This window comes from Myxine glutinosa, chromosome 14 (assembly GCF_964187855.1).
Source record: "Myxine glutinosa chromosome 14, kmMyxGlut1.1, whole genome shotgun sequence".
Classification (NCBI taxonomy): domain Eukaryota; kingdom Metazoa; phylum Chordata; class Myxini; order Myxiniformes; family Myxinidae; genus Myxine; species Myxine glutinosa.
This window is the reverse complement of record NC_136274.1, coordinates 84,932,643-84,955,666: the sequence shown is the minus strand read 5'-3', so window position 1 is coordinate 84,955,666 and position 23,024 is coordinate 84,932,643. Positions and strand designations below refer to the sequence as shown.

The window sequence follows — 23,024 nt, the reverse complement described above, 5'->3', positions numbered from 1 at the left end:
GGGAACGCAGAGCTCGGTCTTATCTGTCTCTGGTCGTCTTCCGTGTTACACGGCCCCGCTCGGCCGCCACCAGGCCTTGCTCCAAGCTCCGATCCACTCGCCGCCCACGAGGTCCGTGCACCAAGCACCACGCGTCCAACGCAGGCCGGGAGCTCCATACAAGGTCGATCCTCAACTCGAGCACGAACACAGAACGACGAAGAACGGCAAAAAGGGTAAGAGAGCGCGAGTCCACTGCACGCCAAGTGCCGCTTCGAGCCAAGTTCAAGCCAACGAAGCAACTCTCACAATTCTCTCCCTGTCCGAACTCCACTGCTGGCCAACTCCTCTGCTTGCCAACTCACTCACTCCACTGCGTCTCAAGACTCACTGCCAGAAGCAACTCTCCGAACCAACTCTCTCGAACCAACTAACTCCGTCTCAAGACTTACTCGGCGCAAAACCCACTGCCAGACTAAACAATGGCGTTCGGCGCTCGCTAATATCTCCTCGCCAGTGACGTCAGCCTTGGCGCGCTGCCAACCAATCAGTCCCTTCCACCGAACCTCCCAGTTTCGCTCAGGCCCACGCCCGCCGCACCTCCCAACCTCACTCCCTACTCCGTGGTCATAGCGCGTGCTATTCGAGGCGGATAGGCCCGCCGGAGGTGTAGGTGGCTGCGGCCATTATCGGCGGTGTCCCGGCCTGGTTTCCTTTTGCCGGTTCTCTTTCACAGTCATGCCAGGGAGGGGCGTTATTTAGTGTTGCGCTAGGGACCTATCTATGGTGTCTACAGGTGTGCATTGCCATAAGGGACAAAGGTTTGGCTGACCAGGTGATACACACAAGGGTTTATTCTTAATCCCTACACTACTTATCACTCGAACCTCCTGGTAGATTCACAAGTATACATCTTAACCCGACAAACGCCGACACATGAATAACTTATTACAGGTAGTTTTCCTTACCGCGACACACGAAGCATGTTACCTACTCATATCTATCTGCTCTACATATCACTACCACATCGACATAACAGTATTTATGCACGGCTGGCAGGAAGATTATTTTATAACTGTTATGTGCGAAGCCGGTGGGGGATGTTTTTTGTACCCGCAAGAAAACACAAATACGCGAAGCGCAGGGCCGCGAATGTAGAAACAGGTCACATTTTATGAACAGCGAATACAATCAGACCCTGTACTTTGCAATACGTTCTAGACTCCGGTACAATTCCGAGAGATCAATGCTAGTCAGACACTCACTTTGCGCAGCGTGCGGGTCTCTTTATCCACAGGTGGGCGCTCCTTGGGTAACGCACCCAAACTCTGGGTCCTGCGCTTGGATCCAACACAAGGTGCCGGGGGAACGCTGCACGCTGGCAGAAAGCTGCATAACAAAGCTCAGACAACGAGCACGGATGAAACCAGTGTACACTCAACAATCTGAAGACTTTACACACACAGACGAACACCGACGCACACATGCACACATCACATTCGAGACCTAGGCCTCTGAAGAAACCTGTCTCCCCAATTAGGTCGCATCTTCTCCGATACCATATTTGTGAGAGTGATCACCCACTGAAAAAGGTTCAGTCCCGAGAACCTAATCATGCGTCACCACCTCTGCTGGGCAGACCATATCTCAGAGCCAGCCTCCAAGACAGGCTTCAAGATCGGTATACTCTGCCACCTCAAGTCCTTCTTCATACTGAGCTTCTCATGATCTACAAGGCCTTTATCTTTAGCTTGGTGGAGTAACGTGACACTATGGCGGAGGTTTTAACTGCCATCATTCACCAAGCTAAAGTGGAGTGGAGTCCCTGGTGGAGTTCACCAAGTGGAGTCCCTGGTGTTGGGCTAGCGGCTAGGGTGCCGGCTTAGGATCCTAGGATCCTGGGTTCGAATCCCGGTCAATCGCTGAATTAACGCCAGGGGGGTTGACTCAGCCTGTCATCCTTCCGAGGTCGGCAAATTGAGTACCAGTTCACTGGTAATTCCCTGCTTGTCGTAAAAGGCGGCAAAATGGGTTGGCGTCAGGAAGGGCATCCGGCCGTAAAACATTGCTTCAAAAAGGGGACCGAAAAACAACAACAACCACAGTTCCCGAAGAAGGCCAACCCCCGCTTGCGGGGAAAAATGGCCTCTAAAGGTGTTTTTGTTTTTTTATTCACCAACCTTCCAGCAATTTTTGTGAGCATTAACTTGTCACCTGCTTTGACTCTGCCTTTCACAATGCGCTGAGGAGAGACCGAGGAAGTTCCTGTGCAATAATTTGCTCAAAATTAACATTGTTATGGAGGGCTCAGCAACTCCTGCCCTACCTCTGTGGTTTGGTTAATGTGGATTTCCATCGGGAATGGGGACAGTGTGTGGGATGTGTGGTTTGGTTAATGTGGATTTCCATCAGGAAGGGGACAATGTGTGGGATCTGTGGTTTGGTTAATGTGGATTTCCATCAGGAAGGGGACAATGTGTGGGATCTGTGGTTTGGTTAATGTGGATTTCCATCAGGAAGGGGACAATGTGTGGGATCTGTGGTTTGGTTAATGTGGATTTCCATCAGGAAGGGGACAATGTGTGGGATCTGTGGTTTGGTTAATGTGGATTTCCATCAGGAAGGGGACAATGTGTGGATCTGTGGTTTGGTTAATGTGGATTTCCATCGGGAAGGGGAAAATGTGTGGATCTGTGGTTTGGTTAATATGGATTTCCAGCAGGAAGGGGACAATGTGTGGGATCTGTGGTTTGGTTAATGTGGATTTCCATCAGGAAGGGGACAATGTGTGGGATCTGTGTTTGGTTAATGTGGCTTTCCATCAGGAAGGGGACAATGTGTGGATCTGTGGTTTGGTTAATGTGTATTTCCATCGGGAAGGGGACAATGTGTGGATCTGTGGTTTGGTTAATATGGATTTCCATCAGGAAGGGGACAATGTGTGGGATCTGTGGTTTGGTTAATGTGGATTTCCATCAGGAAGGGGACAATGTGTGGATCTGTGGTTTGGTTAATGTGGATTTCCATCAGGAAGGGGACAATGGATGGAATCTGTGGTTTGGTTAATGTGGATTTCCATCAGGAAGGGGACAATGTGTGGATCTGTGGTTTGGTTAATGTGGATTTCCATCAGGAAGGGGACAATGGGTGGAATCTGTGGTTTGGTTAATGTGGATTTCCATCAGGAAGGGGACAATGTGTGTGATCTGTGGTTTGGTTAATGTGGATTTCCATCAGGAAGGGGACAATGTGTGGGATCTGTGGGTTGGTTAATGTGGATTTCCATTGAGTACCAGTTCACTGGTAATTCCCTGTTTGTCGTTGAAGGCGGCAAAAAGGGTTGGCGGCAGGAAGGGCATCCGGCCGTAAAACATTGCTTCAAAAAGGGGACCAAAAAAAAAAAAACAACAACTACCACGGTCCCCGAAAAGGCCAACCCCCGCTTTGCGGGGAAAAATGGCCTCTAAACGGTGTTTTTTTTTTTTGTTTGTTTTTTTTTTTTTTTCATCAGGAAGGGGACAATGTGTGGGATCTGTGGGTTGGTTAATGTGGATTTCCATCAGGAAGGGGACAATGTGTGCATCTGTGGTTTGGTTAATGTGGATTTCCATCAGGAAGGGGACAATGGGTGGAATCTGTGGTTTGGTTAATGTGGATTTCCATCAGGAAGGGGACAATGTGTGTGATCTGTGGTTTGGTTAATGTGGATTTCCATCAGGAAGGGGACAATGGGTGGGATCTGTGGGTTGGTTAATGTGGATTTCCATCAGGAAGGGGACAATGTGTGGATCTGTGGTTTGGTTAATGTGGATTTCCATCAGGAAGGGGACAATGTGTGGGATCTGTGGTTTGGTTAATGTGGATTTCCATCAGGAAGGGGACAATGGGTGGAATCTGTGGTTTGGTTAATGTGGATTTCCATTGGGAAGGGGACAATGTGTGGATCTGTGGTTTGGTTAATGTGTATTTCCATCAGGAAGGGGACAATGTGTGTGATCTGTGGTTTGGTTAATGTGGATTTCCATCAGGAAGGGGACAATGTGTGGGATCTGTGGTTTGGTTAATGTGGATTTCCATCAGGAAGGGGACAATGTGTGGGATTTGTGGTTTGGTTAATGTGGATTTCCATCAGGAAGGGGACAATGTGTGGGATATGTGGTTTGGTTAATGTGGATTTCCATCAGGAAGGGGACAATGTGTGGGATATGTGGTTTGGTTAATGTGGATTTCCATCAGGAAGGGGACAATGTGTGGGATCTGTGGTTTGGTTAATGTGGATTTCCATCAGGAAGGGGACGATGTGTGGGATCTGTGGTTTGGTTAATGTGGATTTCCATCGGGAAGGGGACAATGTGTGGATCTGTGGTTTGGTTAATGTGGATTTCCATCAGGAAGGGGACAATGGGTGGAATCTGTGGTTTGGTTAATGTGGATTTCCATCAGGAAGGGGACGATGTGTGGGATCTGTGGTTTGGTTAATGTGTATTTCCATCAGGAAGGGGACAATGTGTGGGATCTGTGGTTTGGTTAATGTGGATTTCCATCAGAGGTGGAGAGGGGTTAACGCGGCTTCGTTAACCCCTCTCCACTGAGCCAAAATTGGTGGAAACTGTGATTTGAAATAATATGGATTTCCACAGGAGTAGTTTCTGTGCTTTGGTACTTTGGGAGGGGGATCAACCATCTCAGGTGGGTGGTTGAGGCCGCACTTGTGGAGAACATTCACGATCGTTTGCACCATGTAGCTTGTACATGTGAACACATTTTATCTTCCCTTGCTTGCCCATCAATTTTATCTTGAAAGTTACTCTGTGTTAGAGTGTGCAAATATAAATAAATAAATAAAACGTTTGATGCCCAATCGGCTCAGATTGGAGTACGGACACCATGACGAGCAAGGATTCCCTTTAGTCGGGTCACACAAACAAATCAAACGAGTCACTCACGCTTCATCATGATCACTCTCGGTCTCGCTCTCTAGATCCGGTCCCTTTAGTAGGGTCACACAAACAAATCAAACGAGTCACTCATGCTTCATCATGATCACTCTCGGTCTCGCTCTCTAGATCCGGTCCCTTTAGTAGGGTCACACAAACAAATCAAACGAGTCACTCACGCTTCATCATGATCACTCTCGGTCTCGCTCTCTAGATCCGGTCCCTTTAGTAGGGTCACACAAACAAATCAAACGAGTCACTCACGCTTCATCATGATCACTCTCGGTCTCGCTCTCTAGATCCGGTCCCTTTAGTAGGGTCACACAAACAAATCAAACGAGTCATTCACGCTTCATCATGATCACTCTCGGTCTCGCTCTCTAGATCCGGTCCCTTTAGTAGGGTCACACAAACAAATCAAACGAGTCACTCACGCTTCATCATGATCACTCTCGGTCTCGCTCTCTAGATCCGGTCCCTTTAGTAGGGTCACACAAACAAATCAAACGAGTCACTCACGCTTCATCATGATCACTCTCGGTCTCGCTCTCTAGATCCGGTCCCTTTAGTAGGGTCACACAAACAAATCAAACGAGTCATTCACGCTTCATCATGATCACTCTCGGTCTCGCTCTCTAGATCCGGTCCCTTTAGTAGGGTCACACAAACAAATCAAACGAGTCACTCACGCTTCATCATAATCACTCTCGGTCTCGCTCTCTAGATCCGGTCCCTTTAGTAGGGTCACACAAACAAATCAAACGAGTCACTCACGCTTCATCATGATCACTCTCGGTCTCGCTCTCTAGATCCGGTCCCTTTAGTAGGGTCACACAAACAAATCAAACGAGTCATTCACGCTTCATCATGATCACTCTCGGTCTCGCTCTCTAGATCCGGTCCCTTTAGTAGGGTCACACAAACAAATCAAACGAGTCACTCACGCTTCATCATGATCACTCTCGGTCTGGCTCTCTAGATCCGGTCCCTTTAGTAGGGTCACACAAACAAATCAAACGAGTCACTCACGCTTCATCATGATCACTCTCGGTCTCGCTCTCTAGATCCGGCTCCGTGTGAATGCACGGCGCGTCGCTATAGTAACGGGGCCGGCCACTTTTGGGTGCAAGTGGAGCCGGAGGGGATGTGGGAGGGAGGCGGTCTTCACCATGGCTCCCCTGCCCTCCATCTTGTGGAGGTCCTGGTGCATGCTGGGCAACTGTAAAGCCATCTTTAGGAAGGGGAAAGGCAAAACATTGCCACAGTGATCAGAATTCATGCGGCAACGCTGACAACTCCATTTGCTTTGGACATCAATGGCGATCTCATGAAGCAGGTACAAACCAAGTTCATGCATAACTAAATAAACGTTACACTTGAAAACAAAAATCATCAAAATAGTGCAAACTACACAATGAAGACAAAAACACAACCAACTTGAGCCTTTGTCAACAACAAAATAAAGACAAACACTCGGAAAGTCCAAGTGCAAACTGTTCTTTGACGACTCGAGAAAGTATTTACAATCTTTGACTCTCAAATCGAGTTTGGTGGATCAAAACAAGCTTTTCAATCCTGGCCGTTACTGTCTGTCTCTTTACCACCATAAGGTAAGCAGCAGAGGCCATCAAACCCATAATTATTTTCATTTCGACTTCAATGGCGAGAGGTCGATGACCGGCAGAGCCTTGTTGAGAGGTCCCGTACCTGCGACGGCCTTCGGGCTGCCAGGGGGACGCAGACCTTCCGCCTCCCCGCCCTCGTGCGCCGGTGCCCCCGGGGTCTCGTGGGTGCGCGGAACGTGAGGGGCCGTCGTTGGTGCCAGGAACGGTAACAAAGAGTGCCAGGGAAATACGGACACCGAGCGGGGTTCCACCTGAGTCCACACTGACAAGGGAAAATGGGACAGAATACAAGGATACACAAGGAACCTGGACGCACGATCAGGTCGTTCAGCCCATCATGCCTGTGCTACATGTATGCCATATCAATTCAATGCATCAGTTTATAAATTCATACTCGCTGAGGGTGACGATGAGGGGATGGACTGTTTGGGGTGGAGGTGCACAGACATCACCAGGAAGTTTGATATACAAATAATGCAAAAATATATTTATAAACATATACAATTACAAAAGTTACATTGTCCTTTTGATGACATCACAATCATGACACAGGTATACAATCACCCATCCCTACATCAACTACTTACCTTTCTTACTGTCCTCTTTACTCTCAGGCTGTGGGCCCTGATCCTGTCACTTTGTATTGTTCTGAAAAGCTCTTCTGTATTTAAAAAAAAAAATCCATATCCAACATTATCTTAAATATCTCTATCAGATCCCGTCGTATTCACCTCCATTTAATGTGTGAAGTCCTTTCTCCTTCAGCCACTCCTCATAGCTTAGTCTGGCTAGGCCCGAAATAAATATTGTAGCTCTAAGCTGAACTCTCTTATAAGGGGGTAATGGATATAAGAGTCCAATGGCACCAAGCTCCTGCCCTGCCTTGACCACGATCTTCCTCCACTCCCCTCTGTCCTCAACAACTCTCTCCACTATCCAACCACCCTCATATCCCTCTTCACACATTCCTCCCATCTCAACCATGGCCGACCTCTTTTCCTTTTTCTTTTCAACAACCTTGTTCCCTCAACCCATCCGCGCTCTTTGCCATTCTCTCTTCACCCATTCGTACCATGTGTCCAGCCCATCTCAACCGACATTTCACCAATCTCCCCATCAAGCTCATCTGCACAACAATCTCTTCCCTCAGTTAATCCATTCTCCTTCTATCCACCCTCTTCACTCCCACAATCCTCCTGACCCAGTTGTTCTCGCAAATCTGCACCCTCTGTTGTTGCCTCTGTCAGTGCCACCATCTTCAGACCATAAAGGTAGGCCGGCATTATGCACGACATCAGAACCTTTCCTTTCAATCTCCCAGATATCTTTCTGTCTGCCATTAAACCCTCCACCCTCCTCCACGCATTCGCACCCACCTGAATCCTTCTCCGCACCTCTGCCTCTGACTTACCCATCCCCGGTCACTGTTCCACCCAGAAACCCAAACCTATTTCCTTATCTGACTCCTTCCCCTCTAACATGATATTCATTTATTTTCTCTGCTGCCCGACCCATATCTCCATACCATGCTTTCCAAATGCCTTCGTCCACTCCCTCAGCACTTCCTATATCTCCCGCCCACTCTCCACCACAACAGCCAGATCATCATCCGCATACAACATCCTCCCCAGAATACCTTTCATGTTCACCTTCCTGCTTACCAGGTGCATCACCATGATACCATGAGTGGGCTGAGAGAGCTTCCCTGCCCCAAACCGATGTTCACACAGAACTCCTCCGACATCCCAGGATCAACCAAATCTTCACTTCCATGAACCTAACTTCTGCTTCGGGCACTCCCATCCATCTCAATGCTGCCATCACCATCTCTCTTCGAACATTGTCGTAGGCCTTCTCCAGGTCCACAAATCCCAATGCCATTTCACCTTGTACCTCCAACCTTTTCTCCACGAGCTGTCTCAACACAAACATCCCATCTGTCGTTCCCCTACCCTTTCTAATCCCTTGCTGCTCTTCTCCAATGTCCTTCTCCACACTTTTCCTTATCCTCCCATCCAGAACCCTCTCCATCACCGACATGACATGACTAAGGAGCATAATGCCACGGTATGGGAAGGAAGCCCACGTCCTGAACATCCCCCTTCCCCTTCCATATCGGCACAATTAACATTGTCCTCCACTCCTCCGGAATTGAACCCTCTCTCATACATATATTCAACAACCTTTTCGTCCAACTGACTCCGACTTGTCCCGCTGTAATTATAATCTCTGTACACACCTCATCAATGCATAGCACCCTTCCCTTCTTAATAATCTTCAATGCCGTCCGCACTTCCTCTTCCGTGATCTCCACAAATTCCGCTTCACCCTCCACATAACATGGTAGCTCCAGCTCTCTGTTGCTTCCTTCCCTCTCTATGGTAGGCATATTATTCCTTAGATGTGGTGACAAAACTGCTCACAATTTTCCAAATGAGGCCTCACTGAATTCCTCCCTTAAAACCACCCCTTTGATTTATAATTTATCCTTTTCCGAATATAACCTAAAAACCTGTTTGCTTTACCTATAACTACCTGACACTGTCCTGGCTGCTTACCCCCTTCCCCCGCCCCCGTATCAATTACCACCGACAGATCCTTCTCCTGTGTGACACACTCCAATTTCCCTTGTGTCATGTAATCTCCATTTTCATTATTCTCACCCATCCCCATCAAATTACATTGGTTGAGGTTAAATTACATCTGAAAATCTTTTGCCCAATCTATACAAGTATCAATACTTTCTCCTCTTGATAGAGACCGGTATTCCAGAGAGACAAAGTATCAATACCAGAGAGAAATGTACAAAAGAGCGCGCACAGCTGTAAGGACAAAGGACGGGAACAGTGGTGAGTTTGAGGTGAAGGTGGGAGTGCATCAGGGGTCGGTACTAAGTCCACTACTATTTGTAGCTGTGATGGAGGTGCTGGCTCAGAACGTAAAGGAGGGTTTACCGTGGGAGTGGTTGTATGCAGATGATCTGGTGTTGATTGCGGAAAGTATGGATGGACTGAAGGAAAAGATGAACACGTGGAAGGAATGTATGGAGACAAAAGGTCTGAAGGTGAATATCGGAAAGACGAAGGTGATGGCAAGTGGTAAAGCATGTGGTGAGGTGGAAAGAACTGGGAAGTGGCCCTGTGCTGTGTGTAGGAAGGGTGTCGGAGTGAACTCCATTCAGTGTACAATGTGCGCTGAGTGGGTTCATCAAAAATGTAGTGGTCTGAGAGGGTCATTAACCAGTGTGGCAGCTACATTCAAATGTAAGGTGTGCACAGAGGGAGCTGCAGATGGAGGAAATGTTGAGTTGGATCTTGGAGACGGTGTGAAGCTGGAAGGTGTGAAAACATTTTGCTACCTCGGAGACATGCTGAATGGAGAAGGTGGATCAGACTCGGCAACGGTTGCTCGAGTGAGATGTGCATGGAAGAAGTTTCGGGAATTGAGTGGCGTGCTGATGATGAGTGGAGTGTCGTTGACGCTGAAGGGAAAGGTGTATGCTGCATGTGTGAGAAGTGTTATGATTTATGGGAGCGAGACATGGGTAATGAACGTAGAGCAGCAACGAAGGTTGGAAAGGGTGGAAATGCGAATGGTTCGACGGATGTGCGGAGTATCGTTGAGAGAGAGGAAGACAAATGATGAATTGCGAAAGATGATGGGAATAGAGCCTGTGATTGATGCTGTGAAGAGGAACAGGTTGAGATGGTTTGGTCATGTATTGAGGAAGGATGAAAGTGACTGGTTGAGAAGAGTGATGGAAATGAATGTAGAAGGAAGTAGAAGATGGGGAAGACCGAGAAAGACTTGGCTAAAGATGGTGGAAGAAGAAATGCGGGCAAGGGGGTTAACAAGGAGAGATGCAGAAAATAGGGCAAAATGGAGAAGATTGTCATGGGGACCGCAAGGCTAACCCCCGCTCTAGCAGGGAAAATGGCCTTTAAAATGCATGTTGTGTTGTTGTTGTATTCCAGAGGACCTAGGTTTGATTCCTGGTCTGGGCATGTAATTTTCCCACATATATCAATTTAATCAATACTTTCCTGAATCCGATCACTACCCCCTCTGTTATCTACCTTACCTCCAAGCTTTGTGTCATCTGCAAATTTGGAACATCGACTCTTCACCCCCACTGCATCCCCGCCCCTCCCCCCCCCCCCCCCCCCCTACCAAAATCACCACCGTCACAGCTCAGTTATTAAAAATATGTAATTCGCAGGCTTGTGGATTTCCTTCGGTTTCATGAAAAGAATGATTATTGTGGATACTTATTTGCGAAAGTGATAACGGAATTTCAAACGGCAAATAGAAACATTTCTATATTCCCGAGTCATGCCTTATCAGATTTGATCGGTTGCGTTATAAATGATGGTGATAGAAAAAAAATCATCTATCTACAATAGCAGTTCCTTTAATAGATAAATTGTGTTGATAGCCGAAAAGTGAGCCGAGCCATGCCAATTGGGACTGTTCTGAATCGAGACGAGCCAAGCCGTGCCAGACTGTTCCGTGCCATGACGGGCCGTCCAAGACGTGCCAGACTGTTCCGTGCCATGACGGGCCGTCCAAGCCGTGCCAGACTGTTCCGTGCCATGACGGGCCGCCCAAGCCGTGCCAGACTGTTCCGTGCCATGACGGGCCGTCCAAGCCGTGCCAGACTGTTCCGTGCCATTACGGGCCGTCCAAGCCGTGCCAGACTGTTCCGTGCCATGATGGGCCGTCCAAGCCGTGCCAGACTGTTCCGTGCCATGACGGGCCGTCCAAGCCGTACCAGACTGTTCCGTGCCATGATGGGCCGTCCAAGCCATGCCAGTCTGTTCCGTGCCATGATGGGCCGTCCAAGCCATGCCAGACTGTTCCGTGCCATGGTGGGCCGTCCTAGCCGTGCCAGACTGTTCCGTGCCATGATGGGCCGTCAAAGCCGTGCCAGACTGTTCCGTGCCATGACGGGCCGTCCAAGCCGTGCCAGACTGTTCCATGCCATGACGGGCCGTCCAAGCCGTGCCAGACTGTTCCGTGCCATGACGGGCCGTCCAAGCCGTGCCAGACTGTTCCGTGCCATTACGGGCCGTCCAAGCCGTGCCAGACTGTTCCGTGCCATGATGGGCCGTCCAAGCCGTGCCAGACTGTTCCGTGCCATGACGGGCCGTCCAAGCCGTACCAGACTGTTCCGTGCCATGATGGGCCGTCCAAGCCATGCCAGTCTGTTCCGTGCCATGATGGGCCGTCCAAGCCATGCCAGACTGTTCCGTGCCATGGTGGGCCGTCCTAGCCGTGCCAGACTGTTCCGTGCCATGACGGGCTGTCCAAGCTGTGCCAGACTGTTCCGTGCCATGACGGACCGTCCAAGTCGTGCCAGACTGTTCCGTGCCATGATGGGCCGTCAAAGCCATGCCAGACTGTTCCGTGCCATGATGGGCCATCCAAGCCATGCCAGACTGTTCCGTGCCATGATGGGCCGTCAAAGCCATGCCAGACTGTTCCGTGCCATGATGGGCCGTCCAAGCCGTGCCAGACTGTTCCGTGCCATGATGGGCCGTCAAAGCCATGCCAGACTGTTCCGTGCCATGACGGGCCGTCCAAGCCGTTCCATGTCGAGCTGAGCCAGACCGTTTCCCGAGCCATGACAAACAAACTGTTCCATGCCAGGAGACGTAACGGACCGTCCAGCCGTGCCATGTCGAGCTGAGCCAGACCGTTTCCCGAGCCATGACAAACAAACTGTTCCGTGCCAGGAGACGTAACGGACCGTCCAAGCCGTGCCATGTCGAGCTGAATCATGAGGTGTGCCGGAACGTGACGTGACATGTCAGAGCTTTACTAGCTGTGTTGAGCCATGCCGTGCCATCATATTACATGTGCTGGATCATAACATACTGTTCTGAAACAGTCCGAGCAGTGACATGTCGAGCTGACTCATGCCGTGTGCCGGAACGTGTCGTGACATGACAGACCTTTCCTAGCCGTGCTGAGCCATGCCGTGTGCAGTGTGCCGAGCCGTGCCGTGCCGTCATATTACATGTGCTGGATCATGCCATACTGTTCTGAAACAGTCCGAGCAGTGACATGTCGAGCTGACTCGTGCCGTGTGCCGGAACGTGTCGTGACATGACAGACCTTTCCTAGCCGTGCTGAGCCATGCCGTGTGCAGTGTGCCGAGCCATGCCGTGCCATCATATTACATGTGCTGGATCATGCCATACTGTTCTGAAACAGTCCGAGCAGTGACATGTCGAGCTGACTCATGCCGTGTGCCGGAACGTGTCGTGACATGACATGACAGACCTTTCCTAGCCATGCTGAGCCATGCCGTGTGCAGCGTGCCGAGCCATGCCGTGCCGTCATATTACATGTGCTGGACCATGCCATACTGTTCTGAAAGTCCTAGCAGTGACATGTCGAGCTGACTCATGCCATGTGCCGGAACGTGTCGTGACCAGCTTTCCATCATCCACGGCCCACACAATGTCCTCACATGGTTCCACACTCGGCTTGCAAATGTGAGCACTCTTGTCGATTGCAGTCGCCAACGCCGCACGTTTGAGATGTTGTTGGAATGCGTTCTCTGTGGGCGGTAGCAGCTTCAGCAGGGTTGACTTGTTGTTTAGGAACTTGTGAACTCGGAGCTTTCCAAGGTCTGAGCCCTCAAATGTATCACCCTTGTTGGTACACACAGCGACCACAAGCTCCTTTGACTGGTTGATTACATCTGCTGTGATCCGAGCGGGACCTTGATCTTCGTTTGCAAAGTCTTCCAATGCCGAGACGTCGGTTGTTTTGCTTCTGTATGAAGGCAGAGTAATTATGTGTGCTTCGTCTTTGCCCCAAAATATGCCTTGATATTGAGATGTAAATGGTTCAGTTCAGGGAATAATAACAATTTATTTATGATATATTTGGTTTGTTAGAATCAAGTTTTTCCTTTATCATTGCTCAAGGAACATGGATAAACCACAATGGATGATCGTCGCTGAATGCGCCGTATTCGCGTGTCGGGTCATGTTGTGTAGAGGCTTCCTACAGATTTCCAGTAGCTTGTTGGCAAGGTTGTCCATATACATTTTGTTCCGAAATATATGTAGATATGATTTTTGGCAGCCAACATTTTACAGCACGCCATGTCTGATTGTCTGTTAAACCCATTTGGCCCCCTGGGTAGAAGGGAAATTAATAATTTTGTCACATTTCCAAGCTGGCCTCCAAAGCCAGTCGCCGACTGGGCATCCTCCGTCGTGCGAAGTCCTTCCTTGGCACACCTGAGCTCCTCACCACATACAAGGCTTTCATCCGCAGCTCAATGGAATACTGCTCTCCCCTCTGGGCTGGTGCTCCTGCCTCACACCTAGCTCGTGTTCACGCTATTGAAACCAAAGCGTTCAGAATCATTGGAATCTCCCGCGATGAAGCTATCTCTGAGGGCCTCTCACTCACTCACCGCAGGCAGGTTGGTGGTCTTTCCGTCTTCTACCGACTCCTCTCCGGCCTTGCTCCCCCAGCTCTCTCTGTGCTCTGTCCCCCAAATATTCCTGCAGGTCACACAAGATCTGCCAGCCACCCTCTGATGGTTAAACTGCCAAAATCAAGACTCTCTGCTCACCTTCACTCCTTCATTCCTCTTTTCTCCCGCCTCTGGAACAAACTCCCCCACTCTATTCAATCCCACTCCTCCCTCCAGGTCTTTAAAACGGCTGTTCACCACCAGCTCTTATCTTCCCCAATCCAAAACCTTGATCTTTTCTACCCCCGCTAATTTCACCCCAAATCCACTTTTTTGAGGTGACTTTTGACTTCTTTCCTGGAAGTCCTTGGTGTCCTTGCGTTTTATACCTATCCTGCCTCCCCCCAGGCCCTCTCCCTCCAAAAACATCTCCCGATGTCCCTGCTCTCAAATGTTGTGTTTGTGTGCTTCCTCCCCTTCTTTCCCCATCTTGTCGACCGCTCCCCTTTTTATATACTTTGTTTGCTTGTTTGTTTGATTTGTTTGTTTGATAAATGTTAGCTCTTTCACGAGCCTCGACTCTGTATACAAAAAAAAAAAAAAAAAAGTCAAAGGTCAGCATCACGTAAAATCATCAATTTTGATCCAATTGACCTAAAATTTAAATTTACTATTTCAGTTTTGTCACCAATTTTTTAACAAAGCTTTATTATGTTAATATGGAGAAGACAAATCAATAATTTGGTCAAAACGTCAAAGGTCAGCATCACATAAGATCATCAATTTTCATTCGATTGATCTGAAAATTTTAAAAAGGTTCACTAATCAAAAGGTAAGAGTCAAATGTTTTTTTATAATCTAAAGCTCAAAGGTCAAGGCTGCATAAAATCATCAATTTTAAATTTTGTATTGTTTTTATTACCCTCGCCAGAGGAGAGGGAATTGCATTTGAGACCGTTTGTTAAAGAACAAAACAACAATTTTGACAAGTACGTAGTATGTTGATCACTGTGGTTTGTGTGTTTGTTCGTCTGTCCGCTCACTTATACTTTCACAATTTCCAACCAATCTTCACGAAACTTCACCAAATAATGGTAACGCGACAAAATCGCGGTCCGACAAAATCCTATATATTTTTTGAGGTCAAAAGGTCGACCAAGGCCAAAGGTCAACAACAATTTCAAATTTCTGACCATCCTCACTTTTCATCCGATTGACTTGAAATTTGAAAAGGATTAACATATCAGCTAAATGAATTCAACCACCAATTGTTTTTGAGATCAACATAGGTCACAAGGTCAACATAGGCCAAAGGTCAACCACTTTTTTCGAATTTCTAAAATCCTCAATTTTCATCCGATTGACTTTAAATTTTAATAGGATTTTCATATCAGCAAACTGAATTCAACGACCAACTATTTTTGAGATCAGCTTTGGCCAAAGGTCAGCCACTTTTTTTGAATTTCTAAAATCATCAATTTTCATCCTATTGACTTTAATTTTGAATAGGATTTGCATATCAGCTTACTGCAACCAACCATCAACTATTTTTTAGGTCAACATAGGTCAAAAGGTCAACATCAACCAAATTTCCAAAAATTGTCAATTTTCATCCGATTAACTTAAACTTTGAAGACGATTTGCACATCAGGTCACTGAATTCAACCACAAATTATTTTTGAGGTCAAAAGGATGCTCTACTGAGTGCCGTTCTACTTTGTTCTGTTTTTCCAAGTGTAGCACTCAGTGATTTCTCTTCTGTTTGTTTGTCTGTCTGTTTGTCCGCACAGAATAAATACGATTTTCTCTACAACCTTTGGTCAGATTGACAGGAAATTTTCACCATAGGTGCACGTCCACCTGTAGAATTTTTGAATAATTATGACGTCATCGTCACGTGGTATGAGCGCCATCTTGGAAAAAACAAAAAACTTTGCACCTCTATATCTCCAAAAGGACTGCATAGAAAAAATTGAGACATGGCTCATTGTAAAGAACTCTCCATGGGGAATAACATATGTTAATGATGATGTCATATGTGCCTCCATTATGATGTAATTTACCATCGGTTATTTACCCATGCCAGTGATGGACTAAGCATGGATGCCAGGCTTGCCCAAAGCTGGTGTTATCTATCCATGCCAGTGATGGACTAAACATGGATGCCAGGCTTGCCCAAAGCTGGTGTTATTTACCCATGCCAGTGATTGATTAAACATGGATGCCAGGCTTGCCCAAAGCTGGTGTTATTTACCCATGCCAGTGATGGACTAAGCATGGATGCCAGGCTTGCCCAAAGCTGGTGTTATCTATCCATGCCAGTGATGGACTAAACATGGATGCCAGGCTTGCCCAAAGCTGGTGTTATTTACCCATGCCAGTGATTGATTAAACATGGATGCCAGGCTTGCCCAAAGCTGGTGTTATTTACCCATGCCAGTGATTGATTAAACATGGATGCCAGGCTTGCCCAAAGCTGGTGTTATCTATCCATGCCAGTGATGGACTAAACATGGATGCCAGGCTTGCCCAAAGCTGGTGTTATTTACCCATGCCAGTGATTGATTAAACATGGATGCCAGGCTTGCCCAAAGCTGGTGTTATTTACCCATGCCAGTGATTGATTAAACATGGATGCCAGGCTTGCCCAAAGCTGGTGTTATTTACCCATGCCAGTGATGGACTAAACATGGATGCCAGGCTTGCCCAAAGCTGGTGTTATCTATCCATGCCAGTGATTGATTAAACCAGGCTTGCCCAAAGCTGGTGTTATCTATCCATGCCAGTGATTGATTAAACATGGATGCCAGGCTTGCCCAAAGCTGGTGTTATCTATCCATGCCAGTGATGGACTAAACATGGATGCCAGGCTTGCCCAAAGCTGGTGTTATCTATCCATGCCAGTGATGGACTAAACATGGATGCCAGGCTTGCCCAAAGCTGGTGTTATCTATCCATGCCAGTGATGGACTAAACATGGATGCCAGGCTTGCCCAAAGCTGGTGTTATTTACCCATGCCAGTGATTGATTAAACATGGATGCCAGGCTTGCCCAAAGCTGGTGTTATTTACCCATGCCAGTGATTGATTAAACATGGATGCCAGGCTTGCCCAAAGCTGGTGTTATTTACCCATGCCAGTGATTGATTAAACATGGATGCCAGGCTTGCCCAAAGCTGGTGTTATCTATCCATGCCAGTGATGGACTAAACATGGATACCAGGCTTGCCCAAAGCTGGTGTTATTTACCCACGCCAGTGATTGATTAAACATGGATGCCAGGCTTGCCCAAAGCTGGTGTTATTTACCCATGCCAGTGATTGATTAAACATGGATGCCAGGCTTGCCCAAAGCTGGTGTTATCTATCCATGCCAGTGATTGATTAAACATGGATGCCAGGCTTGCCCAAAGCTGGTGTTATCTATCCATGCCAGTGATGGACTAAACATGGATGCCAAGCTTGCCCAAAGCTGGTGTTATTTACCCATGCCAGTGATGGACTAAACATGGATGCCAGGCTTGCCCAAAGCTGGTGTTATTTACCCATGCCAGTGATAGACTAAACATGGATGCCAGGCTTGCTCAAAGCTGGTGTTATCTATCCATGCCAGTGATGGACTAAACATGGATGCCAGGCTTGCCCAAAGCTGGTGTTATTTACCCATGCCAGTGATTGACTAAACATGGATGCCAGGCTTGCCCAAAGCTGGTGTTATTTACCCATGCCAGTGATTGATTCAACATGGATGCCAGGCTTGCCCAAAGCTGGTGTTATTTACCCATGCCAGTGATGGACTAAACATGGATGCCAGGCTTGCCCAAAGCTGGTGTTATTTACCCATGCCAGTGATGGACTAAACATGGATGCCAGGCTTGCCCAAAGCTGGTGTTATTTACCCATGCCAGTGATTGATTAAACATGGATGCCAGGCTTGCCCAAAGCTGGTGTTATCTATCCATGCCAGTGATGGACTAAACATGGATGCCAGGCTTGCCCAAAGCTGGTGTTATCTATCCATGCCAGTGATGGACTAAACATGGATGCCAGGCTTGCCCAAAGCTGGTGTTATCTATCCATGCCAGTGATGGACTAAACATGGATGCCAGGCTTGCCCAAAGCTGGTGTTATTTACCCATGCCAGTGATTGATTAAACATGGATGCCAGGCTTGCCCAAAGCTGGTGTTATTTACCCATGCCAGTGATTGATTAAACATGGATGCCAGGCTTGCCCAAAGCTGGTGTTATTTACCCATGCCAGTGATTGATTAAACATGGATGCCAGGCTTGCCCAAAGCTGGTGTTATCTATCCATGCCAGTGATGGACTAAACATGGATACCAGGCTTGCCCAAAGCTGGTGTTATTTACCCACGCCAGTGATTGATTAAACATGGATGCCAGGCTTGCCCAAAGCTGGTGTTATTTACCCATGCCAGTGATTGATTAAACATGGATGCCAGGCTTGCCCAAAGCTGGTGTTATCTATCCATGCCAGTGATTGATTAAACATGGATGCCAGGCTTGCCCAAAGCTGGTGTTATCTATCCATGCCAGTGATGGACTAAACATGGATGCCAAGCTTGCCCAAAGCTGGTGTTATTTACCCATGCCAGTGATGGACTAAACATGGATGCCAGGCTTGCCCAAAGCTGGTGTTATTTACCCATGCCAGTGATAGACTAAACATGGATGCCAGGCTTGCTCAAAGCTGGTGTTATCTATCCATGCCAGTGATGGACTAAACATGGATGCCAGGCTTGCCCAAAGCTGGTGTTATTTACCCATGCCAGTGATTGACTAAACATGGATGCCAGGCTTGCCCAAAGCTGGTGTTATTTACCCATGCCAGTGATTGATTCAACATGGATGCCAGGCTTGCCCAAAGCTGGTGTTATTTACCCATGCCAGTGATGGACTAAACATGGATGCCAGGCTTGCCCAAAGCTGGTGTTATTTACCCATGCCAGTGATTGACTAAACATGGATGCCAGGCTTGCCCAAAGCTGGTGTTATTTACCCATGCCAGTGATTGATTCAACATGGATGCCAGGCTTGCCCAAAGCTGGTGTTATTTACCCATGCCAGTGATGGACTAAACATGGATGCCAGGCTTGCCCAAAGCTGGTGTTATTTACCCATGCCAGTGATGGACTAAACATGGATGCCAGGCTTGCCCAAAGCTGGTGTTATTTACCCATGCCAGTGATTGATTAAACATGGATGCCAGGCTTGCCCAAAGCTGGTGTTATCTATCCATGCCAGTGATGGACTAAACATGGATGCCAGGCTTGCCCAAAGCTGGTGTTATCTATCCATGCCAGTGATGGACTAAACATGGATGCCAGGCTTGCCCAAAGCTGGTGTTATCTATCCATGCCAGTGATGGACTAAACATGGATGCCAGGCTTGCCCAAAGCTGGTGTTATTTACCCATGCCAGTGATTGATTAAACATGGATGCCAGGCTTGCCCAAAGCTGGTGTTATTTACCCATGCCAGTGATTGATTAAACATGGATGCCAGGCTTGCCCAAAGCTGGTGTTATTTACCCATGCCAGTGATTGATTAAACATGGATGCCAGGCTTGCCCAAAGCTGGTGTTATTTACCCATGCCAGTGATTGATTAAACATGGATGCCAGGCTTGCCCAAAGCTGGTGTTATTTACCCATGCCAGTGATTGATTAAACATGGATGCCAGGCTTGCCCAAAGCTGGTGTTATTTACCCATGCCAGTGATTGATTAAACATGGATGCCAGGCTTGCCCAAAGCTGGTGTTATTTACCCATGCCAGTGATGGACTAAACATGGATACCAGGCTTGCCCAAAGCTGGTGTTATTTACCCACGCCAGTGATTGATTAAACATGGATGCCAGGCTTGCCCAAAGCTGGTGTTATCTATCCATGCCAGTGATGGACTAAACATGGATGCCAAGCTTGCCCAAAGCTGGTGTTATTTACCCATGCCAGTGATGGACTAAACATGGATGCCAGGCTTGCCCAAAGCTGGTGTTATTTACCCATGCCAGTGATAGACTAAACATGGATGCCAGGCTTGCTCAAAGCTGGTGTTATCTATCCATGCCAGTGATGGACTAAACATGGATGCCAGGCTTGCCCAAAGCTGGTGTTATTTACCCATGCCAGTGATTGACTAAACATGGATGCCAGGCTTGCCCAAAGCTGGTGTTATTTACCCATGCCAGTGATTGATTCAACATGGATGCCAGGCTTGCCCAAAGCTGGTGTTATTTACCCATGCCAGTGATGGACTAAACATGGATGCCAGGCTTGCCCAAAGCTGGTGTTATTTACCCATGCCAGTGATGGACTAAACATGGATGCCAGGCTTGCCCAAAGCTGGTGTTATTTACCCATGCCAGTGATTGATTAAACATGGATGCCAGGCTTGCCCAAAGCTGGTGTTATCTATCCATGCCAGTGATGGACTAAACATGGATGCCAGGCTTGCCCAAAGCTGGGGTTACTTATCCCCTCCACCATTATTCCTCCAAATCCAGGTGTCACTCCAACCGGGTGCTGTCGCGTTTCCCCCCTCCCACCATTTTCTTATTGTTCTGGTCCCTTCTGCGTTCTCGATCTTCCACGAGCCTCGACTTCGTACATAAGAAAGCGAAACAAGGAGGTTCAAATGAAGCCGCCAGGAGTTCATACCGAGCATGCTGAGAGCGCGACCGGGAGCCGCGGGGCGCGTCTGTGGAGAAAGCATGACGTCATGGACCGCCGGGTCTCACAGAGCACGCTCGTCCGGATGTGAGAGCCCGCGCATTCGGATCAGACTGGTGGAACCAGCCGGACGCGAACCCTCTCGGGCCGAACCTCGAACGCACCAACCGACTCGGGCTCCTGAACCATTAGCCGGAAACAAAACACTCAAGATTCCCGTTTCCGGTCTGAGTTGTGAAATTTTCTCTTGTCCTCTCAGAATCATAAATCGTGTTTCCATTAAACCTTCAAGCAGTTTGATATTTTTATAAACACAAAAAATTCGGATTCTTTCAACAACACAATCGTACACCGCGCTTGACCATCCAATCGGGCTATCGGGGAAAGGCAAAGGGCGGGGCGTCGTATCTCATCACCGTGGTCACGTGTCAGCGTGACCATCCAATCGGTGAAAGGCGAAGGGCGGGGCGTCGTATCTCATCACCGTGGTCACGTGTCAGCGTGACCATCCAATCGGTGAAAGACGAAGGGCGGGGCGTCGTATCTCATCACCGTGGTCACGTGTCAGCGTGACCATCCAATCGGTGAAAGGCGAAGGGCGGGGCGTCGTGTCTTATCCCTGTGGTTATGTTGGGTCATTATTTGGTCTCGGCCCGGGAGGTTGAGGTTCGAAACCAGGTCCAGTTATAACAACGGTAATAACAATGGACAAACATCACACATCTACAACCTGTTAAATGGTAATAATAATGGACAAACATCACACATCTACAAACTGTTAAATGGTAATAATAATGGACAAACATCACACATCTACAACCTGTTAAATGGTAATAATAATGGACAAACATCACACATCTACAACTTGTTAAATGGTAATAATAATGGACAAACATCACACATCTACAACATGTTAAATGGTAATAATAATGGACAAACATCACACATCTACAACATGTTAAATGGTAATAATAATGGACAAACATCACATCTACAACTTGTTAAATAGTAATAATAATGGACAAACATCACACATCTACAACATGTTAAATGGTAATAATAATGGACAAACATCACACATCTACAACTTGTTAAATGGTAATAATAATGGACAAACATCACACATCTACAACTTGTTAAATGGAAATAATAATGGACAAACATCACACATCTACAACATGTTAAATGGTAATAATAATGGACAAACATCACACATCTACAACTTGTGAAATAGTAATAATAATGGACAAACATCACACATCTACAACTTGTTAAATGGTAATAATAATGGACAAACATCACACATCTACAACATGTTAAATGGTAATAATAATGGACAAACATCACACATCTACAACTTGTGAAATAGTAATAATAATGGACAAACATCACACATCTACAACTTGTTAAATGGTAATAATAATGGACAAACATCACACATCTACAGCTTGTTAAATGGTAATAATAATGGACAAACATCACACATCTACAACTTGTTAAATGGTAATAATAATGGACAAACATCACACAGCTACAACTTGTTAAATGGTAATAATAATGGACAAACATCACACATCTACAACTTGTTAAATGGTAATAATAATGGACAAACATCACACATCTACAACTTGTTAAATGGTAATAACAATGGACAAACATCACACATCTACAAGTTGTTAAATGGTAATAATAATGGACAAACATCACACATCTACAACTTGTTAAATGGTAATAATAATGGACAAACATCACACATCTACAACTTGTTAAATAGTAATAATAATGGACAAACATCACACATCTACAACTTGTTAAATGGTAATAATAATGGACAAACATCACACATCTACAACTTGTTAAATGGTAATAATAATGGACAAACATCACACATCTACAACTTGTTAAATGGTAATAATAATGGACAAACATCACACATCTACAACTTGTTAAATGGTAATAATAATGGACAAACATCACACATCTACAACTTGTTAAATGGTAATAATAATGGACAAACATCACACATCTACAACTTGTTAAATGGTAATAATAATGGACAAACATCACACATCTACAACTTGTTAAATGGTAATAATAATGGACAAATATCACACATCTACAACATGTTAAATGGTAATAATAACGGACAAATATCACACATCTACAACGTGTTAAATGGTAATAATAATGGACAAACATCACACATCTGCAACGTGTTAAATGGTAATAATAATGGACAAACATCACACATCTACAACTTGTTAAATGGTAATAATAATGGACAAACATCACACATCTACAACTTGTTAAATGGTAATAATAATGGACAAACATCACACATCTACAACTTGTTAAA

General features: G+C 46.7%; 1 protein-coding gene across 4 annotated transcripts in view; it reads right to left on the bottom strand.

Moving 5' to 3' along the window:
• The window catches only part of CIC (capicua transcriptional repressor), a 45,736-nt gene extending 24,679 nt beyond the window's left edge, over positions 1–21,057 (bottom strand). The window contains exons 1-4 of one of the 4 annotated variants that reach the window (XM_068136323.2): positions 20,657–21,057; positions 6,624–6,803; positions 5,946–6,147; positions 1,245–1,368 (exon numbers count right to left, since the gene is read on the bottom strand). In XM_068136323.2, the coding sequence (XP_067992424.2) occupies positions 1,245–1,368; positions 5,946–6,147; positions 6,624–6,803; positions 20,657–20,711 (561 nt within the window). In that variant the 5' untranslated portion in view covers positions 20,712–21,057. The other 3 variants (XM_068136324.2, XM_068136322.2, XM_078768534.1) reach the window with 3 other exon arrangements.
• Between the last annotated feature and the right edge of the window lie 1,967 nt (positions 21,058–23,024).